Raw genomic sequence first — 22,377 nt, 5'->3', positions numbered from 1 at the left:
AACCTGAGCTGTAAGTGGCCCCTGAGTACTGGAGTTGCCCACTGCTGCTCTATACGAGGGGTGCGCAAACTAGGGCGGGGGGCAGTTGCAGGGGCCCCGTGCTCTTCCCCAAGGCATTTTAATTAAATGCCAGGGGATGGCGCGAGGCCCCTGCAACTTCACTTACCGGGATTCAGAGGCTAAGTGTTGACGCGTCGCCATAGCAACGTGGCGTCAAATGACGCCGCGGGGTCATGTGATGTGACATGGCCCTGCGGCGTCATTTGACGCCCGTTACCATGGCGACGCAGCGTCAAATGACGCTGCGGGGTCACGTCACATGACCCCCACTGCGTCATTTGACGCCGGCAAAAGAGATAAGGTGGGCAGGAGCATGGAGGGCAGCAGGCGGGGGGGGGGGGAGGGAGGGGGCGCAGCTCAAATAGTTTGTGCACCCCTGCTCTATGGTATAGCTTAAACAAAACCGATCTGTAAGCAACTTAACATGCTTTTTCACAACATGCTGTCACGCGTAAAGACCTTTGAGGCCGTCTTGGTTTATTTTTGCAAAGCGGACTGCAATACAATGGTGCATGTCAATCAAACGCTTCCTCCCCGCTTAGACCAATTATGAGGCAAGGGGAGGGCTTTTAATTGCATGCAAGGTCTTGTGCAGCATACAGTGAATTAACCTTAGGATGGACAGGGAGTATGTTCCAGATAACAGTGTTTATAAACTTACTACAAAAATGATGTCAACATTTATAACATTCTCATTTGTGATTATGTATCAAGAGTCACATTAAATGGCAGTACAGTACACCTGTCCACTACAGGGGCAATATGAAGAGATATCCAATCTATTTAAAAGGGCCACTCAAAATTTGACCTACTGGTTATCACTCACTCAGACAAACCTGATACAGGAACAAAATGTAAAACGTTCCCTACTTATCCTCTGCGATCTCTCTGCTGCATTTGATACTGTCGATCACTTTCTTCCCGTGCATATCCTACAGTCCGTAACCCAGCTCTATCCTGGTTCTTTCCTCTCCCATCTCACATTTTCGGTCTGTGTTGCCAACATGTCTTCGTCTCCAGTTGATATGTCTGTTCGTGCACCTCAGGGCTGTTCTGGGACCTCTCCTTTTCTCTCTCTACACACTATCACTTGGTGACCTCAGCTCCTTTGCTCTTAGGTATGATCTTTATGCAGATGATACGCAGATATTTCTATCCATCCTAACCTCACACCTGCAGCCCAGTTCCAAGTCTCAGAGTCCCTCCTGGCTATATTCTCGCGGATGGTGCTCCGCCACCTTAAACTTGATATGTCTAAAACTGAGCTACTCATATCTCCCGATAAACCTGGCCTAATATCCCCGTTTCCCATCACAGTAAACAGCACTAACCTCTATCCGGTCGCTAAAGCACGTTGCCTAGGCGTATCATTTGACTCCTCCCTTTCCTTCTCCATTCACAGTCACACCATGGCTAAAATGTGTTGCTTCTTCCTCCGTAACAACGCCAAGACCGCCCTTTCCTCTGTCAATTTCCTGATTGCCCTTCTCCTCTCCCATATGGATTATTGTAACATACTGCTAACTAGCCTTTCTTGCCTCACAACTTTCTCCTATACAATCTATCCACAATTCTCCTGATAGAATAATTTAACTTTCTCCCAGAACAGTCCCTCATCATCACCTCCTCCTAAAAACCCCATCCTGGCTTCCCATCAAGTTTCAAATCACCTACAAAAAGTTCTCCTCCTTACCTTCAATGCTCTCCACTCATCCGCTCCTCCCTACATATCAGCTTTGATCTCTCATTATGCCCCTACTTGTGTCCTGTGCTCTGCTCGTAAAAAGGCTCCTTTCCACCCCTTTCATGTCTACAGCTCTCTCTCTCAGTAAACATGTTTCCCTCACTCCCGCTTACCTGTGGAACTTGCTCTCACTTGGTATATGCCAAGCACCTTCTCTCCCACTTTTATGTCAAATTTTAGAACTCACCTTATAAATGAAGCATTTTAACAGCTTCTACTCAAGGCTAATGTCCCACAGTCTACATCCTCGTCACCCCAAATGCGGACAGCCTTTGGCGCAGCTGAAGAGCAGCTAAAGGGTGTGAGCTGTTTGGTAATGTTAAAGATTCTCTATTTCAGTCTGAAACGCACAAGCCCTTTATCCCCTGTACCCAATTTACCAACTCAATCTGTCCATGAAATGTCTGTGGATTGACTGTATAGCCCTGCTCACTATAATGTAACCATGTATTGTTATAACTCTGTGCCCAGGACATACATGAAAACGAGAGGTAACTCTCAATGTATTACTTCCTGGTAAAACCTTTTACAAATATTTATTTGATTACCAGTTGTATTACTACTGTGAAGCGCTATGTACATTAATGGCGCTATATAAATAAAGACATACAATACAATACAAATAAACAGTAATTCCTACCAACCATTACAGCCAAGCACTGCCATCTACTGCACATAGCCCCCACCTGCTGTCTCTAAGTCATCCAATATACCACTTAGATTGTAAGCTCTCTGGGGCAGGATTTACCTTGACTATTGTCAGATTTTGTTTGTTGCACTAATCTATACTCTATACTATAATTCTAAGTTGGATTCCGTTTGTTTGTTTGTATGTCCGAAGCATTGAAATCTCACAAACGGCACCACAAAACTTTCACTGGACATTCTGCTGCGTATTTGTAGGTCAACGCAACTATTTTGAGCTTTCAATGTGACTCACCTCCCAAATTATGGACATTCTAAGTCTCCCTCGGCTGTCCAGCAAAAATGTTAGAGCAGGAGCGGGGGGCGTGGCTATCAAGGGAGGGGGCGTGTCCTTGCCTGGATCGGGGCTCTGTGTGTGTGTGTGTGTGTCTCTGTGTGTGTGATGTGAGATGTGCGGGGGAGTTGAGACATCTAGCGGGGGGGGGGGGGAGGGAAGGGGGGGAGTGGAGATGTGCCAGCTAGCAGGGGGAGATGTACCAGGAGGGCAGGGGGACGACGACATGTGCCGGCAGCGAGGGAACATGCCACAGCAGCACGGGGAGATGTGTCGCCAGCGGGGGGGGGGGGGGGGGGTGGACGGGGGTCCTGGGGGAGGGAGGGCGGGGACATGTTCCGGCAGCGGGGGAGAGACACTCACACACAACAAACACACACACACATACACAGACAGAGACAAATATCACCCCGCACTACATCCAGCAAAAGGGGGAGGGGGGGGCAGGGAGATGTGCCGGCAGAAGGGGGGGGGGGGGGCGGGGAGATGTATTCAATATTAGATTCCCTGGGTGAAGCCGGGCACAAAAGCTAGTTGTATTATAATTCCCTGTACTGTACCTTTGGTAAAGCGCGGAGCATACTAGGGCACTATACACAAAGATATACACACATGCATAAATATCCTGCACGTCCACCCCAAACTATTTTGATCATCCCTTTGTGATGTCAGTATTGTATTTAGATGTATATGGAGCCAGCCAGTGTATGCCGCCCTTATTACCAGAGATGACTAACACATATTAGGGGTACATGCAAAAATCATACATTTAAACGCTGGGGGAAAAGATCTATCCATTTTGCCAACATTTTAGAATGACATTTAAAAGGCTGTCGATTGGTACTAAGCGTCCCTGTTAAAGGGTCCTGGAAATCATTGCAAGCAATGCACTGCTGGGCTTCCTGTCCGTGAAGGGTTAAACATAATATTTAATATTTAAGACCTCTCTCTCATACATAAGCCTCTCATCTGCTTACTGCCATTTGTCAGCTGTATGTTAATAATCCAAATCCTGCAGAGCATTTTTGGCAAGAGAGCCCGCGTAGGAATCTGCGAGGCTTAGAAGTGGCCAGAGATCATTGCAAATCGTGGGGCAGGAACGGCTCCCGGGAGAGAGAGGGGCTTACAGGGCGCGGCAGAAAAGAACCCCTTCCTCTCACCTCGGCAGGCGCCTTGCGCGGCCACGTACAGATCCTGCCTCCTCTCGCACCGCGTCTTCTTCAGCTCGCACTCGTTGGCGTAAGTAATGCCGTCAGATCCGCACACCTGTAGGGGGGAGAGACAGAGGGGTGAGAGTGTGTCCGGCCGGCTGGCAGGAGGGAAGTGCAGGACAAGTGACCCAGATCGCAGGAAGCGGGCACTTCCTCCTACTGGTAACCGCCCTGTTCTTTAAAGCTGCCGGTTTTTTTACATTTTATTTTTTTCAACCCTTTAATATGTGCATCAATACAATCCATACAATGATAAGTAATTAGTGACGTTGACGATCGATCGGAGAAGATTCGGCTCGGGGGGATCACTAAATGGCTGTCAGTGCAGCAGAAGAGGACCAAAGATGCAAAGTTCTGTGGGGAAGATCATGTGACCTGGCAGTCATGAGATACAATTGGTGCACTGCTAGAGACAGGGCAGGGCTCAAAAAGGGATGTGACAGAGCCTGTTTCAGAAGGGGAAGGGGATGTGACTTTGTAAATGGTTGCTATAGGAACAAAAAATGCTTGTTGCATTATAATACATTAAAAATGTCATTCAGAGTTGTTTAAAAAAAATGCTACAAGAATTTTCTCATAGTATAGAAATGATTTATTTAAAAAAAACACAGGATATTGCTTGGTCTGCAGCTTTAAAGTTATAGAAGCAGTTCCTTGTGACCATATGCCAGGTCCCTTGGGACTGCCAGCGTTACACATAATTCTAATTATTAATTCAAGCGGTGTGGGTGTTGGATACACGTGCCGTATTATAACCCCCACAGCCGACTCACCGGGTTACGCAGAACAGCGTGGCACGTGTAGTCGCAGACACAGCGGTCGTCCTCCACATCTTCGTCCCATGAGCCGCCATAGCGCCGGCAGCGTCCCTGCTCACATTCGCTATCCTCGCCGGACCCCGATCCCCCCGAGCCACATTCTGTAACAGAGATACGGATTCAACCAAAACGTCCGCCATGATAATCACGCTGACCGCTCAGTCAGGGTCAAGGAACTGAACCTTTACTACCAGGCGCGTCAATGCAGGCGCACTGTGCGCCATTAAACGGGTACCACAGGAGATAAGTGATTATCGATTGTGCAGGCACAATACAAACACACATGCAGTCTCGTTTAAGGGGCAAGGACATTTATTAACCATGTGATATCTGTTGTATTTCGGGAAGAAACAAGAAGCTTCTAGGTGAGTGGTGTGCTCACCCGAAAACGGAATACCAGATGAATTTCCATTAAAGCAATCAAGGGAATGGATAGGAAGAAATTACACCCTCACACACAAACATCGGGGCTGTGATATCGGGGCTGTGGTATTGACCAATCAGAAAACTCCCTTCAGCTAACCTCCCAGATCCTTTAATTATGAATAACAGGTGACTTCGTGCACCAAGCTTTAAGGCATGGACTTCAGAACGGTCAAAACCGCTCTTACAACGTGCCAGCCAGCATTTGTGATCTCCTTTTCAATGTCCTGTTTTTATTTTGTCTCGAACGGAGAGAGGAAATTGCAGCTAATAGGGTTTGTGAAACCTGCCTCTTATGTATTAATAGATGCCTGGAAGTCAGAAAGTCATCAGAAATTCTGTTAAGTCGCACACCCTATAACCACATAACAAAATCCCAGCCCTCTCTAACAGCGCGCCTGAGATCAGATGCATTGTAAGGAACCCCAACCCTCTCTAATAGCGCCTCTGAGATCAGATGCATTGTAAGGAACCCCAACCCTCTCTAATAGCGCGTCTGAGATCAGATGCATTGTAAGGATCCCCAACCCTCTCTAATAGCGCGTCTGAGATCAGATGCATTGTAAGGAACCTCAACCCTCTCTAATAGCGCATCTGAGATCAGATGCATTGTAAGGAACCCCAACCCTCTCTAATAGCGCGTCTGAGATCAGATGCATTGTAAGGAACCCCAACCCTCTCTAATAGCGCGTCTGAGATAAGATGCATTGTAAATTCTTCTGTATTTGGTACAATGTTCAAATGACCTGAAAATTGCACAGAACCCTTTAGGGGTGCCTGGGGAACCAAGGGGTCTTAGGAACCCGATTGAAAAAAAAACTGCACTATACTCTTTGGCAACTCCAGATTCAAGAAGAAGGCACTATAGGGGTCCAAAGAGTAGACAGCAATGTTATAGAACGTGTTTATTTTCAGGGTGAATTGCAAGCTCTGAGGCCCAACATACTGTGGAATATGTAAGGTTACACCTATGGGACAGGGAAAGGCTATATTCAGTACTATCTGAAGCGTGAAATAAAAACGTCACTAAATCAACCATCCCCGGTGTAATTCCGTAAAACCATCACCAGTTATTGAAGATAAAAGCCAGATGAGCAGAGAAAAGCCTCTCTTTCAAGTCGATACTGAGCCGGCAGCGTCCTCTCCGACCCCCCCCCCCCACCACCCTTCCCCCCCTCGTCCATTCCTGCATACACCCCCCAGCCCTATCCGATCCATGCTGCGTTAATGAAATTGAGGTAATTACACTTGCGCTGAGCGCGAGATGGGATATTAAAGGCTTCTGCTTATAAACGATCGCCCGAATGCCGGAATCCCACCCCCCCCAGCCCCCAGCGTTGCTAGGAGACCAGGCAAATATACCCTTATTATCTAGAACTGTGCAGCTCCCCAGAGAAACGCAGAGCAGGACGGAGATGTGCATCCTCGGCGCTTTCAGGAGAGCGTGTAATATAACAGGGGGATTAAGCCAAAATTATCCTCTTGCCGTCACCCAGCGGTGGCTGTAAGAATGAACGTAATTAGCAAATGTGTAATGTCTTGGGAGTATTGAAAGTCCCAAATACACGGGGATTTTACCATTTATTTATTTTAGCGCAAGTTTATTTACGTTCTAATTTGCCCACAAGATGCCGCGACCAATCCGCTACCGGCGCTCTCTGCCGCCGCAATAACTCAGCACCGAGCACCTGGCCACTTGACTTGTCACAACGCGCGCTCCGACCCTATCTTCAAATGTCCCGAGTCCTGCGCGCCCCGTCCCGCGTCTCTCGTCAATGTCCCTTGCGGCCGGCGCTCCCAGTCCCGGGGCTCGGAGCGATGGGCGCAAGGGATATTGCCGAGGACGCCCGGAGGCGGCGCGGGACAGGACGCGCGACATTTGAAGATGGAGCCAGCGTCCAAGCGGGCGTCGCAGAGCTGGTGAAAGTCTGGCCGTGCCCAAATATCCCATTCCCCTGCTTCAATCCTAGAACAACAACAAAAATGCAGTGCAAGGGATGTTCCAACTTTAAGCTATGCTATTTCTAGATGCGTAAAGCAGCCATCTGTGCTGATCGATATGTGTTTTGTATTATATTTATACTTGAACATAGCGTTTTTTTTTTTTTTTTTTTTTAAAGCTGAGGCTCCGCTCTGGAGATAAAAGCATACGGAATATTAATTGTCCGGGAGGTTAAAATGGAGCTCTCCCCGGAGTCCAGTCTGCCATCTGAAGGTGACCCTAGTGGGAAAGGAAATATCAAAAGACTTTTAACACAACATTTGTCTCTTATAAATAGCGGGATATTTGTAGGGGTAAGTTACTAACATTTTATAACTAGATCAACTTCCACAGGCTTCTGGGGGGAGGGAGGGAGGGAGGGGCGCTTAAATAATTTTCATGGCTGACACGGACAAACAGATTTTTATTTTATAAAATGAAAACACCGGAAAAATAAAGAAATCTCACACAGTTTTTGTGAAAAAATAAACACTGAAAACCATTATAACAAATAGCTCAGCGCAGCTCACGTAAGAACAATCTGCTAACATCATATCAATGGTAATCCTTCTTAAAGCCTCCATTTACTTTTCTGTGTGTCATTTAAATCTGTCGGGTGTGCGATGGAAATCTGGGAAAGGAAGCTCGCGGTGTTTAGAAACTAACCGTTTACTTAAACAGACATAGGGGTTTTAAAGAGATTTATCTTTCTCCATAAGGCTGCGTCCCCACTAGCGCGGAGCGGGTGGCACTTGCGGCGGTTACTTACATATATAGATATATGCAAGTCCCCACTCACGCTGTGCGCGCGCGCTCATGCGCAGGCACACACGCTCACTCACGCTCAGGTAAACAAAAAAAACTAACATTCCAGCGCGCTCAACTACCCGCAATGCCTCCCTCCCCCCCGCGCGCGTGTGCATGCGGCACACCCGGCGCTCATGCTTGGAGCGCTCCCTAAACATGAGCGCGCTCAGCGCCAGCGGGGACTCAGCCTTGAATGTTAATGGAGAAATCCAAGGGTTGATTTTTTTTAACACAGGGTTGAAGCAGGGGTCCCCGGAGCTGAACCCCATTAATTTCAGCTCTGCTTCCGTACACACCTCCGGAGGGGCGCCGGTAGCCGCACCGGCTGAGCCAGCTGAGGTTTAAAGCTCCCACATCACGCGAGCCAATCGGAAGCCGGAGCTTTCAAAGGCCGCCATAATGTGAACCCTGCTAGCCAAGCGGCTACCAGCACCACCTTCAGAGGTAAGTATCTCCAGAAGCTGGGGCTCCCCAGAGCAGAAATTAGTGGGGATCAGTGCTGGAGACCCCCCTGCTTCAATCCACATTTGCCAAAAGAATTGCGTGCTTGGATTGCCTCATTAATCCCCCTTAGCATCGCTCAATCACTCCTAAACGTGCAACTGCAGTTGGTCCCAGGACCGGAGCGCAGGTCTGCTTGGCAGACGCCTCTGGCAGTGAAGAGGGGAGCAGTTGGCAAGCTTCCTTGCCGGCTGCTCTAGCACAAACGAATGCCCTTGCAATGGCTACATAACCGGTGCAGTGTAAACGCCAGCTGTGCACGTCTCCGCCAGCCGTGCACGCCCCTTCCCCTGCCAAACAAGTGCATTACAAACGGCCCCTTTGGTCGAAAAGAGACGCGCGGGGCCCCGGGGTGCGTAGCAAAAATGGGACCACGCGGACAGACGTGGAATTAAAAAGGAACTGCATGTCCTTCCTAAAAACAGAACACCTTAAATAGAAGGCCCAGCTGGGCACGGCCAAGTGCTATGGAAGATCTAAACCGGAAGAGGAGCCACAATCTTTAATGGGGTAACTCCACCAGCTGCAGCCGCCTGCCGGTTGTTTCCTATAACGACGTCTGGTAGCAGCAGAGAAAGGCTTATAGGGCCTCATGCAGAGAGCAGCGCTATTTACAATCTCGCAATTTTCCGGCGAAAAACGCGCAAAAAACAGCTGAAAATGGCGAGGTAGGAAAAAGCGCCATTTTTTTTTCTATTTGAAAATCTCGCCGCGCGGCTGGCGAGAAACTACATCTCGCCAGTCTGAAAAATATCCAAATTCAGAAAGGCGCGCTCGCCATCTAGCGGCTGTTTTTGGCGCGATTTTCTTCAATTTTCTCCGCCAACTAAAGTTGGCAAGAAGCAGGAGCTCGCCGGCTATAGGGAAGAAAAAAAAATGCGCGATTTTTTTTTTCTCCCTTTCAGCTGCGCGCATCTCCTCATTTACAATTCTCCACATGCAGTAATGCTAAAAATAGCGGATTTCGCCCATTTCTGCATATGGAGAATAAAACTCTCCATTAAACCTACTTTTTCTTAAACTCTCCAATTTATTCTAGCGCTGCTCTCTGCATAGGCCCCATAGTGCGGGAAGATCATCTTGCTGTGGCTTAGAGCGCCCCACTCAACTGCAGTCCTCAAGTCCCCCAACCCACAGGTCAGTTTTTCAGGATATCCCTGCTTCAGCACAGGAGGCTCAATCAGATCAATCAGAGGCTCATTCAAAGACGGAGCCTCGGATTGAGCCACCTGTGCGAAGCTGGGATACCCTGAAAACCAGACCTGTTGGGGGGAGGTGGGCTTCGGGACTGGAGTTGAGCGCCCCCTGCTTAGAGGGTAACGGAGAAGTGCAGATCACAATTTCAGGCATATGGCTACTTGACATGCCATGGTCTTTAACACCCAAACCACTGTGATTACCACAACTAGAGAAACGAACAAAAAAAACAGGGAACATCACAAAAAACACATGTGCGTTACAGCTCTCGTGTATGTTACAAGGGCACCCAGGCTAAAGCAGCAATCCTGCCCATGTAATATATACACACAGTGGTGTGAAAAAGAAAGTACACCCTCTTTGAATTCTATGGTTTTATATATCAGGGCATAATAACAATCATCTGTTCCTTAGCAGGTCTTAAAATTAGGTAAATACAACCTCAGATGAACAACAACACATGACATATTACACCGTGTCATGATTTAACAAAAATAAAGCCAAAATGGAGAAACTATGCGTGAAAAACTAAGTACACCCTTACTGCTGCCATAGGAATTACGATGCTGAGAAGTAGACAGGTGCTGCTAATCAAATGTTCTATTTACAAAAAAAAGAAAAGTAGTATCTAACACTAAAGACCTGATTTATGTAAAAATAGACACACACACGTGAGATATTGCTTGGATTGCTCCTGTAAGGGGCTTATCCTAAATCCATCAAAGTGTGGCCGATCAGGACCTTTTCAGCTGAAATTCCCCATTGAAATCAACGTGTAATTATAACCTAGAACGGCCTGATCGTCCGCTCCGGCAAATATGGGACAGGCCCCTAAAGCAGCCGCCTCGCTTAATGCACCGGCGGGCACGATAACTTTTATTTCTTCTTCTAAGCGTTGCAATGTAAGTACGTGTGCGCATGGCTTCTGTTCAGGAAAAGGGACCGCGTAAGCAATATCCGTAGCTATGTGTGTTTACGGAGAAGTATGGTTTAAACAGCAGGGGTGGCCAACTCCAGTCCTCAAGGGCCACCAACTACTCAGGGTTTCAGGTTATCCCTGCTTCAGCACAGGTGGCTCAATAAGTCCCTGCTTCAGCACAGGTGGCTAAAGCAAAGACTGAGCCACTGATTCAGCCACCTGTGCTGACGCAGACATATCTTGAAAACCTGACCTGTTGGTGGCCCTTCAGGACTGGAGTTGGCGACCGCTACTGTACAATGTTCACGTCGCATAATACGCGCACGCTAATTGAACTCGGTAAACTACAAATCGTAATACTGTCGGGGGGGGGGAGGGGGGGCAGTTTTCGCTTGATGTATCTTGCAGAAAACTTGATAATTCACCCCAAAACGGCACGACTGCGCTTAGAAACAGCTCTGCTTCAGCTGCAATTTTTTCCTTTTTACGGACATTCCCCAAGTCTCAATGTACCTTGACTCACTGATGCTCAGATAATCACTATTAAAAGACCTACACATCACATTGGGCCTCATGCAGAGAGCAGCGAATTTTAAAATTGGAGAGTTTAATAAAAAGTAGCTTTTTTGGAGAGTTTTATTCTCCATATGCAGAAATGTGCGAATTCTGCAAAGTTTGTCATTAATGCGTGTGGCGAGTTAGAATTGGAGAGATGCGCAGAAATGTGTTAAAAAAAAAATCGCGCTTTTTTTCCCCCTTTCCTATAGGCGGCGAGCTCCATGTAATTGCCAACTTTTCTTGGCGAGGCAAATACTAGCAAATCGCGCCATTTTCTTGGCGCGAACAGCCGCTAGATGCCGTTCGCGGCTCTCTGCATTAGGATATTTTTAAAACTGGCGAGATGTAGGTTCTCGCCAGCCGCGCGGCGAGATTTTGAAAACGAAAAAAAAATGGCGCGTTTTCCGTAACTCGCCATTTTCGGCAGTTTTGTGCGCGAATTTCCCCAAAAAATGGCGAGATTTGAAATAGCGCTGCTCTCTGCATGAGGCCCATTGTCTCCACACTGGCCTTCCTACCGAGGCCCAGAGTCCTTTGCTTGGTTCTCTGCGGAACAATACAGGCAGTAGACTAAAGAGACGGGGAAATCGGATTACCATCATCACAAGATCCCGCCCGGAACACCGCCATCTTCTTTTTCTGCTTGCAGGACGCCAGTTGCAGCTCGCACGGGTTATCATAGGTGACGCCGTCGCTGCCGCACACCGGGAGGTACGGCTGCCTCTCGCACCGGGCGCACACACACTGGCTGCTCACGCATTTGGCACCGAAGGTGCAGATGGTGTCTCCGCAGGTTTCTGGGTGGGGGAACGCACACTCACGGTTAGGAAGACGCAGGCAGGGTCACCAGCATTAACTTCTTTGCTACCCCAAGGGCCGGGCACTGCGAAGCAATACAATGCTGGCCTCCATAGCAGCAAAGAGGTTGAGCCTTTCACTGGCAGAGACCAGTGAAGATGATACACTGTTACAGCGAACAACCGGCTCAGAGAACCTGTCCTGTTAATAAAGCGTGTGCCTCTTAAGTAAAAGACAGCCAACAATGCATAGCAACACTATCTACAGCAGGGGTCCTCAACCCCAATCCTCAGGACGCCCCCCCCCCCCCCCCAACAGGTCAGGTTTTCAGGATATCCCTGCTTCAGCACAGGTGGCTCCTTGCTTCAGCACAGGTGGCTCAATCACTTGACGCAGGGATATCCTTAAAAGCTGACCTGTTGGGGGGGTCTGGAGGACTGAAGTTGAGCCCCCCTGTGTTAGGTGAACAATGAGCACAGAAGCGATGTGACAGTAACTCGGGTGCTGCTGTCCGGTGCAGGCCCATGCAGCAGCACAGACGTTACAGGCGCGGCTTTATCCCAGAGCAAAGGCAGACGCTCCCAGCGCCAGAGTTTTTGTTCCTGCTAGACACAAGGTGGTTTCCCCCCCCCCCCGATTCAGCACAAAATGCTCATAAATTCTCAGAAATGCTCCAATTCCCTCTGCCCATGATAGGTAAAAAAATGTAATGTGAGCCGAGCCGAGTGCCTTCTTTACACATTTATTTTTAAACCACTTAAGCTACAGGAGGGAGCACAGAGAAGCGGCACAAATCACAATACTGTGCATTTTGTTAAAATAATACAACAGAAAAAAATGATACATGTTATAAATGGCAGGTGTTAGGAACAGGGCATTGCTCAGGCAGCAGCGCGCCTCGTGCCACCCCCAGACTCGCCAGTTGTAGTGTGAGCGGCGATGCATTACTGAATAAGGGGGCGGGGAGGTACAATGTGATAAAGACCCATTTAAATTTCACAATTGCGGAGAATAAAAAAACCCATTAAAAAAATAATAATAAGGTTTCCTATTCTTTTTTTCTCTCTTTTTTTTCCACCTAAACGGCTCCTTTGAGAATTGGTAAAAAAATAACTATGTTTTTCTTCTTTAAAACGATGCTTATCTCCATCCAGACAATATATTTGCAGCAGATTGACCAGGTTTATTATTCTTATAGCCAACAACCTTCCCAGCGGTCTATTGACCAAAGTCCAAATAACCGGTACCGACCCTGCCTATCCCAGTGCAGTGAGCAGGCGCAATAGGGTTAATGCTACTGAGACACCGAAGAGATGGAGCAAATTACACGCGTCTCTCACAGCATCGCCTCGTCCTTTATGCGCACAGGAGTGAAGCATTGTCTATGGTGTTATCTGTACAAACACAACATGGAGAGGGGCACAGGAAGCATGACTGGAGCACACTCAGGGGGGCGGGCCTCATTAAGCTCCGATCCGGGGTATAGCCCCCCTCCCCCCCCCAATGCGGGGTATAGCCCCCCCGATCCGGCATTAACATTCATTCAAGCCCCCCAGAATACCTGATGACGGTGATTCTCAGCCCTCTCCTCGGTGCCCTGTGCCAGACCAGGTTTTTCAGGCAAGGAACCAATACTTATATGTCCTAAAACATGATGTGGCCGCTGGTCCCGAGGGAGAGGTCTGAGAGCCTCTGCCATTTGGGATATAATACACATTGGAAAGTTTGACAGCTCCCACTGTATATATTGGCCCAGGGTTCTTTCTGTAAAGGTCTGCAGCCCTCCTGTGCACTTACTGCAGCCCCCCTGTGCACTTACTGAAGCCCTCCTGTGCACTTACTGCAGCCCCCCTGTGCACTTACTGCAGCCCCCCCTGTGCACTTACTGCAGCCCCTCCTGTGCACTTACTGCAGCCCCTCCTGTGCACTTACTGCAGCCCTCCTGTGCACTTACTGCAGCCCTCCTGTGCACTTACTGCAGCCCTCCTGTGCACTTACTGCAGCCCTCCTGTGCACTTACTGCAGCCCTCCTGTGCACTTACTGCAGCCCTCCTGTGCACTTACTGCAGCCCCTCCTGTGCACTTACTGCAGCCCTCCTGTGCACTTACTGCAGCCCCTCCTGTGCACTTACTGCAGCCCTCCTGTGCACTTACTGCAGCCCCCCCTGTGCACTTACTGCAGCCCTCCTGTGCACTTACTGCAGCCCTCCTGTGCACTTACTGCAGCCCTCCTGTGCACTTACTGCAGCCCTCCTGTGCACTTACTGCAGCCCTCCTGTGCACTTACTGCAGCCCCTCCTGTGCACTTACTGCAGCCCTCCTGTGCACTTACTGCAGCCCTCCTGTGCACTTACTGCAGCCCTCCTGTGCACTTACTGCAGCCCTCCTGTGCACTTACTGCAGCCCTCCTGTGCACTTACTGCAGCCCTCCTGTGCACTTACTGCAGCCCTCCTGTGCACTTACTGCAGCCCTCCTGTGCACTTACTGCAGCCCTCCTGTGCACTTACTGCAGCCCCTCCTGTGCACTTACTGCAGCCCCTCCTGTGCACTTACTGCAGCCCTCCTGTGCACTTACTGCAGCCCTCCTGTGCACTTACTGCAGCCCCCCCTGTGCACTTACTGCAGCCCTCCTGTGCACTTACTGCAGCCCCCCCTGTGCACTTACTGCAGCCCTCCTGTGCACTTACTGCAGCCCCCCCTGTGCACTTACTGCAGCCCTCCTGTGCACTTACTGCAGCCCCCCTGTGCACTTACTGCAGCCCTCCTGTGCACTTACTGCAGCCCCCCTGTGCACTTACTGCAGCCCCCCCTGTGCACTTACTGCAGCCCCTCCTGTGCACTTACTGCAGCCCCTCCTGTGCACTTACTGCAGCCCTCCTGTGCACTTACTGCAGCCCTCCTGTGCACTTACTGCAGCCCTCCTGTGCACTTACTGCAGCCCTCCTGTGCACTTACTGCAGCCCTCCTGTGCACTTACTGCAGCCCTCCTGTGCACTTACTGCAGCCCCTCCTGTGCACTTACTGCAGCCCTCCTGTGCACTTACTGCAGCCCCTCCTGTGCACTTACTGCAGCCCTCCTGTGCACTTACTGCAGCCCCCCCTGTGCACTTACTGCAGCCCTCCTGTGCACTTACTGCAGCCCTCCTGTGCACTTACTGCAGCCCTCCTGTGCACTTACTGCAGCCCTCCTGTGCACTTACTGCAGCCCTCCTGTGCACTTACTGCAGCCCCTCCTGTGCACTTACTGCAGCCCTCCTGTGCACTTACTGCAGCCCTCCTGTGCACTTACTGCAGCCCTCCTGTGCACTTACTGCAGCCCTCCTGTGCACTTACTGCAGCCCTCCTGTGCACTTACTGCAGCCCTCCTGTGCACTTACTGCAGCCCTCCTGTGCACTTACTGCAGCCCTCCTGTGCACTTACTGCAGCCCCTCCTGTGCACTTACTGCAGCCCCTCCTGTGCACTTACTGCAGCCCTCCTGTGCACTTACTGCAGCCCTCCTGTGCACTTACTGCAGCCCCCCCTGTGCACTTACTGCAGCCCTCCTGTGCACTTACTGCAGCCCCCCCTGTGCACTTACTGCAGCCCTCCTGTGCACTTACTGCAGCCTCCCTGTGCACTTACTGCAGCCCCCCCTGTGCACTTACTGCAGCCCTCCTGTGCACTTACTGCAGCCCCCCCTGTGCACTTACTGCAGCCCTCCTGTGCACTTACTGCAGCCCTCCTGTGCACTTACTGCAGCCCCCCTGTGCACTTACTGCAGCCCCCCTGTGCACTTACTGCAGCCCTCCTGTGCACTTACTGCAGCCCTCCTGTGCACTTACTGCAGCCCCCCCTGTGCACTTACTGCAGCCCTCCTGTGCACTTACTGCAGCCCTCCTGTGCACTTACTGCAGCCCTCCTGTGCACTTACTGCAGCCCTCCTGTGCACTTACTGCAGCCCTCCTGTGCACTTACTGCAGCCCTCCTGTGCACTTACTGCAGCCCCTCCTGTGCACTTACTGCAGCCCTCCTGTGCACTTACTGCAGCCCTCCTGTGCACTTACTGCAGCCCTCCTGTGCACTTACTGCAGCCCCTCCTGTGCACTTACTGCAGCCCTCCTGTGCACTTACTGCAGCCCCCCCTGTGCACTTACTGCAGCCCTCCTGTGCACTTACTGCAGCCCCTCCTGTGCACTTACTGCAGCCCTCCTGTGCACTTACTGCAGCCCCCCCTGTGCACTTACTGCAGCCCTCCTGTGCACTTACTGCAGCCCTCCTGTGCACTTACTGCAGCCCTCCTGTGCACTTACTGCAGCCCCTCCTGTGCACTTACTGCAGCCCTCCTGTGCACTTACTGCAGCCCTCCTGTGCACTTACTGCAGCCCTCCTGTGCACTTACTGCAGCCCCCCCTGTGCACTTACTGCAGCCCTCCTGTGCACTTACTGCAGCCCCTCCTGTGCACTTACTGCAGCCCTCCTGTGCACTTACTGCAGCCCTCCTGTGCACTTACTGCAGCCCCCCCTGTGCACTTACTGCAGCCCCCCCTGTGCACTTACTGCAGCCCTCCTGTGCACTTACTGCAGCCCCCCTGTGCACTTACTGCAGCCCCCCCTGTGCACTTACTGCAGCCCCCCCTGTGCACTTACTGCAGCCCCTCCTGTGCACTTACTGCAGCCCTCCTGTGCACTTACTGCAGCCCTCCTGTGCACTTACTGCAGCCCTCCTGTGCACTTACTGCAGCCCCTCCTGTGCACTTACTGCAGCCCTCCTGTGCACTTACTGCAGCCCTCCTGTGCACTTACTGCAGCCCTCCTGTGCACTTACTGCAGCCCCTCCTGTGCACTTACTGCAGCCCCCCCTGTGCACTTACTGCAGCCCCTCCTGTGCACTTACTGCAGCCCTCCTGTGCACTTACTGCAGCCCTCCTGTGCACTTACTGCAGCCCCTCCTGTGCACTTACTGCAGCCCCTCCTGTGCACTTACTGCAGCCCCTCCTGTGCACTTACTGCAGCCCCCCTGTGCACTTACTGCAGCCCCCCCTGTGCACTTACTGCAGCCCCCCCTGTGCACTTACTGCAGCCCCTCCTGTGCACTTACTGCAGCCCTCCTGTGCACTTACTGCAGCCCTCCTGTGCACTTACTGCAGCCCCTCCTGTGCACTTACTGCAGCCCTCCTGTGCACTTACTGCAGCCCTCCTGTGCACTTACTGCAGCCCCTCCTGTGCACTTACTGCAGCCCCTCCTGTGCACTTACTGCACCCCTCCTGTGCACTTACTGCAGCCCCTCCTGTGCACTTACTGCAGCCCTCCTGTGCACTTACTGCAGCCCTCCTGTGCACTTACTGCAGCCCTCCTGTGCACTTACTGCAGCCCTCCTGTGCACTTACTGCAGCCCTCCTGTGCACTTACTGCAGCCCTCCTGTGCACTTACTGCAGCCCTCCTGTGCACTTACTGCAGCCCCTCCTGTGCACTTACTGCAGCCCTCCTGTGCACTTACTGCAGCCCTCCTGTGCACTTACTGCAGCCCTCCTGTGCACTTACTGCAGCCCCCCCTGTGCACTTACTGCAGCCCCCCCTGTGCACTTACTGCAGCCCCCCCTGTGCACTTACTGCAGCCCTCCTGTGCACTTACTGCAGCCCTCCTGTGCACTTACTGCAGCCCCTCCTGTGCACTTACTGCAGCCCTCCTGTGCACTTACTGCAGCCCTCCTGTGCACTTACTGCAGCCCTCCTGTGCACTTACTGCAGCCCTCCTGTGCACTTACTGCAGCCCTCCTGTGCACTTACTGCAGCCCTCCTGTGCACTTACTGCAGCCCTCCTGTGCACTTACTGCAGCCCTCCTGTGCACTTACTGCAGCCCTCCTGTGCACTTACTGCAGCCCCCCCTGTGCACTTACTGCAGCCCTCCTGTGCACTTACTGCAGCCCTCCTGTGCACTTACTGCAGCCCTCCTGTGCACTTACTGCAGCCCTCCTGTGCACTTACTGCAGCCCCTCCTGTGCACTTACTGCAGCCCTCCTGTGCACTTACTGCAGCCCCCCCTGTGCACTTACTGCAGCCCCTCCTGTGCACTTACTGCAGCCCTCCTGTGCACTTACTGCAGCCCCCCCTGTGCACTTACTGCAGCCCTCCTGTGCACTTACTGCAGCCCCTCCTGTGCACTTACTGCAGCCCCTCCTGTGCACTTACTGCAGCCCCTCCTGTGCACTTACTGCAGCCCTCCTGTGCACTTACTGCAGCCCTCCTGTGCACTTACTGCAGCCCCTCCTGTGCACTTACTGCAGCCCTCCTGTGCACTTACTGCAGCCCTCCTGTGCACTTACTGCAGCCCTCCTGTGCACTTACTGCAGCCCTCCTGTGCACTTACTGCAGCCCTCCTGTGCACTTACTGCAGCCCCTCCTGTGCACTTACTGCAGCCCTCCTGTGCACTTACTGCAGCCCTCCTGTGCACTTACTGCAGCCCTCCTGTGCACTTACTGCAGCCCTCCTGTGCACTTACTGCAGCCCCCCCTGTGCACTTACTGCAACCCCCCCTGTGCACTTACTGCAGCCCTCCTGTGCACTTACTGCAGCCCTCCTGTGCACTTACTGCAGCCCCTCCTGTGCACTTACTGCAGCCCTCCTGTGCACTTACTGCAGCCCTCCTGTGCACTTACTGCAGCCCTCCTGTGCACTTACTGCAGCCCTCCTGTGCACTTACTGCAGCCCTCCTGTGCACTTACTGCAGCCCTCCTGTGCACTTACTGCAGCCCTCCTGTGCACTTACTGCAGCCCTCCTGTGCACTTACTGCAGCCCCCCCTGTGCACTTACTGCAGCCCTCCTGTGCACTTACTGCAGCCCTCCTGTGCACTTACTGCAGCCCTCCTGTGCACTTACTGCAGCCCTCCTGTGCACTTACTGCAGCCCTCCTGTGCACTTACTGCAGCCCTCCTGTGCACTTACTGCAGCCCTCCTGTGCACTTACTGCAGCCCTCCTGTGCACTTACTGCAGCCCTCCTGTGCACTTACTGCAGCCCCTCCTGTGCACTTACTGCAGCCCCCCCTGTGCACTTACTGCAGCCCTCCTGTGCACTTACTGCAGCCCCTCCTGTGCACTTACTGCAGCCCTCCTGTGCACTTACTGCAGCCCTCCTGTGCACTTAATGCAGCCCCTCCTGTGCACTTACTGCAGCCCCTCCTGTGCACTTACTGCAGCCCTCCTGTGCACTTACTGCAGCCCTCCTGTGCACTTACTGCAGCCCTCCTGTGCACTTACTGCAGCCCTCCTGTGCACTTACTGCAGCCCCCCCTGTGCACTTACTGCAGCCCTCCTGTGCACTTACTGCAGCCCTCCTGTGCACTTACTGCAGCCCTCCTGTGCACTTACTGCAGCCCCCCCTGTGCACTTACTGCAGCCCTCCTGTGCACTTACTGCAGCCCCCCCTGTGCACTTACTGCAGCCCTCCTGTGCACTTACTGCAGCCCTCCTGTGCACTTACTGCAGCCCCCCCTGTGCACTTACTGCAGCCCTCCTGTGCACTTACTGCAGCCCCTCCTGTGCACTTACTGCAGTCTCCCTGTGCTGCCACTTGCAGATTGGTCTGCTGAGTGCAGGCTCGCACATGGAGCTCACACTCGCTTCCGTACGTGCTTCCGTCGGTGCCGCACACCGGTTGGGCGGAAGCCACACATTCGGTTGGGCAGACACAGCGGCCGGTCTCCGCTTCACAGATGGCTCCAAACTGGCATTTCCCACAGCGGTCTGCAAGAGAGGTCATACTGTTAGTGCAACGGGGCAAGGAGTGCTTCCCAAACCCCCCTCTCTCCTCCCCCGCTGTATATTACATGTGTCACCAGCCTATCCTCCCAAGATAGCCACAATGCACCTACACCCACTTCAATTCAACTCATTGGCCTGCCACCTCTGCGGTAATACATCAGATGCCATTAACTCCTCTCCTTGGGCTTCATGACAAGTTCAGAGGGTGTGGAAAGGACAATTGCATTGATGCAGCAGACGTGACCAATACATTTCAGCAAATCCCTTTCTGGAATGTGTCTGGGGGGATACAGTCACTTCTCATGTGCAGCCCAAAGACAATGGATGCAGCAGAGAATTAACCAAGTACTTCTCCGTCGCTTTTTCATCGGGGGGTGGCAAGTCCAATTGGAAAGTCTCTCACAGGAGAGGACCCGTCTTGTTTCAAAGCAAGCTATATTCCAATTGGTTGTCTTTGAATTCCCAAAACTTTAGCCCCAAGCAAGTGAGTTTCAACACTATTTTTGTAATTGAAAATACAATTCATTTATGAAAATATTCATTTATTTTCACCGCTTCGTGGAGCAAATATATTTATGGAGGTGGAGATGAATAAAAACATGATTTAGGAAATATGGAATTACAATTGCTAGAATTGTAAAATATAATGATTCAGGCTGTAATAGTATATCTTCCCAGACAGCATTCTGTATAGAAGGAAGCACATTTACACATGCATGTGCATAGTAGAGCATGCACACTACTTAACAGTACTGTACTATGTACACTTGCATGCACACATTGAACACAGATAGCATGTATGTATAAAAACACAGTGCATGTATGTATATTCACATACTGTACATGCACACCATCTTCTCAATATACCGACACAGAATACACAAACATGTACAAACACAATGCTTACTACACAGATACATGCACAGTGAGATCACATTTACACAAACACATACACAGTGCTCCAAATACACACTAAAACACATACCTGTATATAGTACTCAGACACATCACATGCAACACTCCAATAAACAATTCTCACTATTGATATACACATATAGATACACACACACACACAAACACTTCTCCATATATATGAATACATATCTAAATACACAAGTCCTCATGATGTATCTTGCATCCTTACAATATAGCACTCTATATAAGAAGAAGATGCCCTGGATCAGACCGAAAATGATGCAGCAATCGGTAATGAGCAGAGACAGGCAATACACATGGAATAAATTGCTTCCCGGGAAGAGAAGTACGGTGTGAGTGTATATGCACTGTATAAATAGCATCACAAGGGGCAATTGTGACACTTCTGCTTCCCATAAAGGACGGAGCTGGTGAAAGAGGACAGAGCCCGAAGCAGCAGCTAATCACGGTATATAGTGTCTCTGGGCCTCGCCATCCCAGGTGCTCTGCCCTTTCATTACTCATCGTGGGCACACTCATCATTTTACCCCAGACCCAGAGTCCCGTTTCGCAATAAAGCAATCCCACGCGGGAAGTCAAGCTATTAACCCCTTCACTCTGCGGGAGCCACATGAGACAAGAATTGAATTCATGAATTCAATAACTGGGTTATAAAAGCTCAGTTACAAAGCCTATTGGAAGAAAAAACGTTACTAAAAAAGGGCAAGAAGAAGCCCTCCCAGTTCAAGGGTTATGTAGATCACGGGTGGGCAACGCCAGTCCTCAGGGGCCACCAACAGGTCAGGTTTTCAGGATATCCCTGCTTCAGCACAGGTGGCTCAATCAGTCCTTGCTTCGGCACAGGCAGCGTAATCAGGCCACTGATTGAGCCCCCCGTGCTGAAGCAGGGATATCCTTAAGAGCCTGACCTGTTGGTGGCCCTTGAGCACTGGAGTTGCCCACCCCTGACATAGATACTGGGGAAAAAGTACTATAGACACAAACATTGATCAAAAAGGTGAATTATAGTCACAATGGGATATAGTCTCAGGCATCGTCAGAGAGTTCAGAAGATTCAGTGCAGGTCCTCAGAGGTGTATATATCCCACAAAGTGTGGCCAGACTCTATATACGTAACCCAATGTCAGAGGTGGGGAACACCACACGCAAACTGGAGACTCGCGGTCTTCATATTGAAAGACTCCCTCAAGCATACCTGCCTTCAATTACAAAGGAGCAGGCAAACATAAAAGGAACCGCACGTCTCAGGCCCACGTCGCTTTATCAGGTAGGTGACCACCTATATGATGAAAGGCCACGTGGGGCCGAAACGTCGCATTATACACGAAAGAACACAAAAACACGGACCAACGTTTCGGCCCCAAGTTCCCACGGCTACGGATTTATGAGAAAATGGCAGCATATAAAGGGGTCACGTGACCGTGCACACGGACGTGTAATGCTGGTACAATGGTGCTGGATCTGCACATCCCGGCAAACACTTTACACATCCCTCGTTAGAATAAACCTGCGGAGGAATTGGGAACGGGACTTTCTCGCAGTCCAAGCAGAAGACCCCTTTGATGCGGGCGAGGCCTGTAACGGGTCGCCGCACCCGCCCACCTAAAAGGAGCAGTCCTCATGGCTATTAGACATTAATCATAGACTAATTAACAGATTAATAAACCTGTTTACTTCATAGATTTGAAGCAGGAGGTCT

General features: G+C 51.0%; 1 protein-coding gene across 9 annotated transcripts in view; it reads right to left on the bottom strand.

Moving 5' to 3' along the window:
- AGRN (agrin) overlaps window positions 1-22,377 on the bottom strand; it is a 355,575-nt gene that overhangs the window by 71,372 nt on the left and 261,826 nt on the right. For 8 of the 9 annotated variants that reach the window (XM_075603626.1, XM_075603631.1, XM_075603628.1 and 5 more), the window contains 4 exons: window positions 19,530-19,724; window positions 11,795-11,995; window positions 4,768-4,913; window positions 3,944-4,049 (listed from right to left, as the gene is read on the bottom strand). In XM_075603626.1, coding sequence (XP_075459741.1) covers window positions 3,944-4,049; window positions 4,768-4,913; window positions 11,795-11,995; window positions 19,530-19,724 — 648 coding nt within the window. The remainder of the gene's footprint in view (window positions 1-3,943; window positions 4,050-4,767; window positions 4,914-11,794; window positions 11,996-19,529; window positions 19,725-22,377) is intronic. The other variant, XM_075603634.1, reaches the window with a different exon arrangement.

Source organism: Ascaphus truei, chromosome 6 (genome assembly GCF_040206685.1).
Source record: "Ascaphus truei isolate aAscTru1 chromosome 6, aAscTru1.hap1, whole genome shotgun sequence".
NCBI classification, from domain to species: domain Eukaryota; kingdom Metazoa; phylum Chordata; class Amphibia; order Anura; family Ascaphidae; genus Ascaphus; species Ascaphus truei.
Note: the sequence above shows the minus strand (reverse complement) of the source record. Positions and strands in the feature narration are given on the sequence as shown.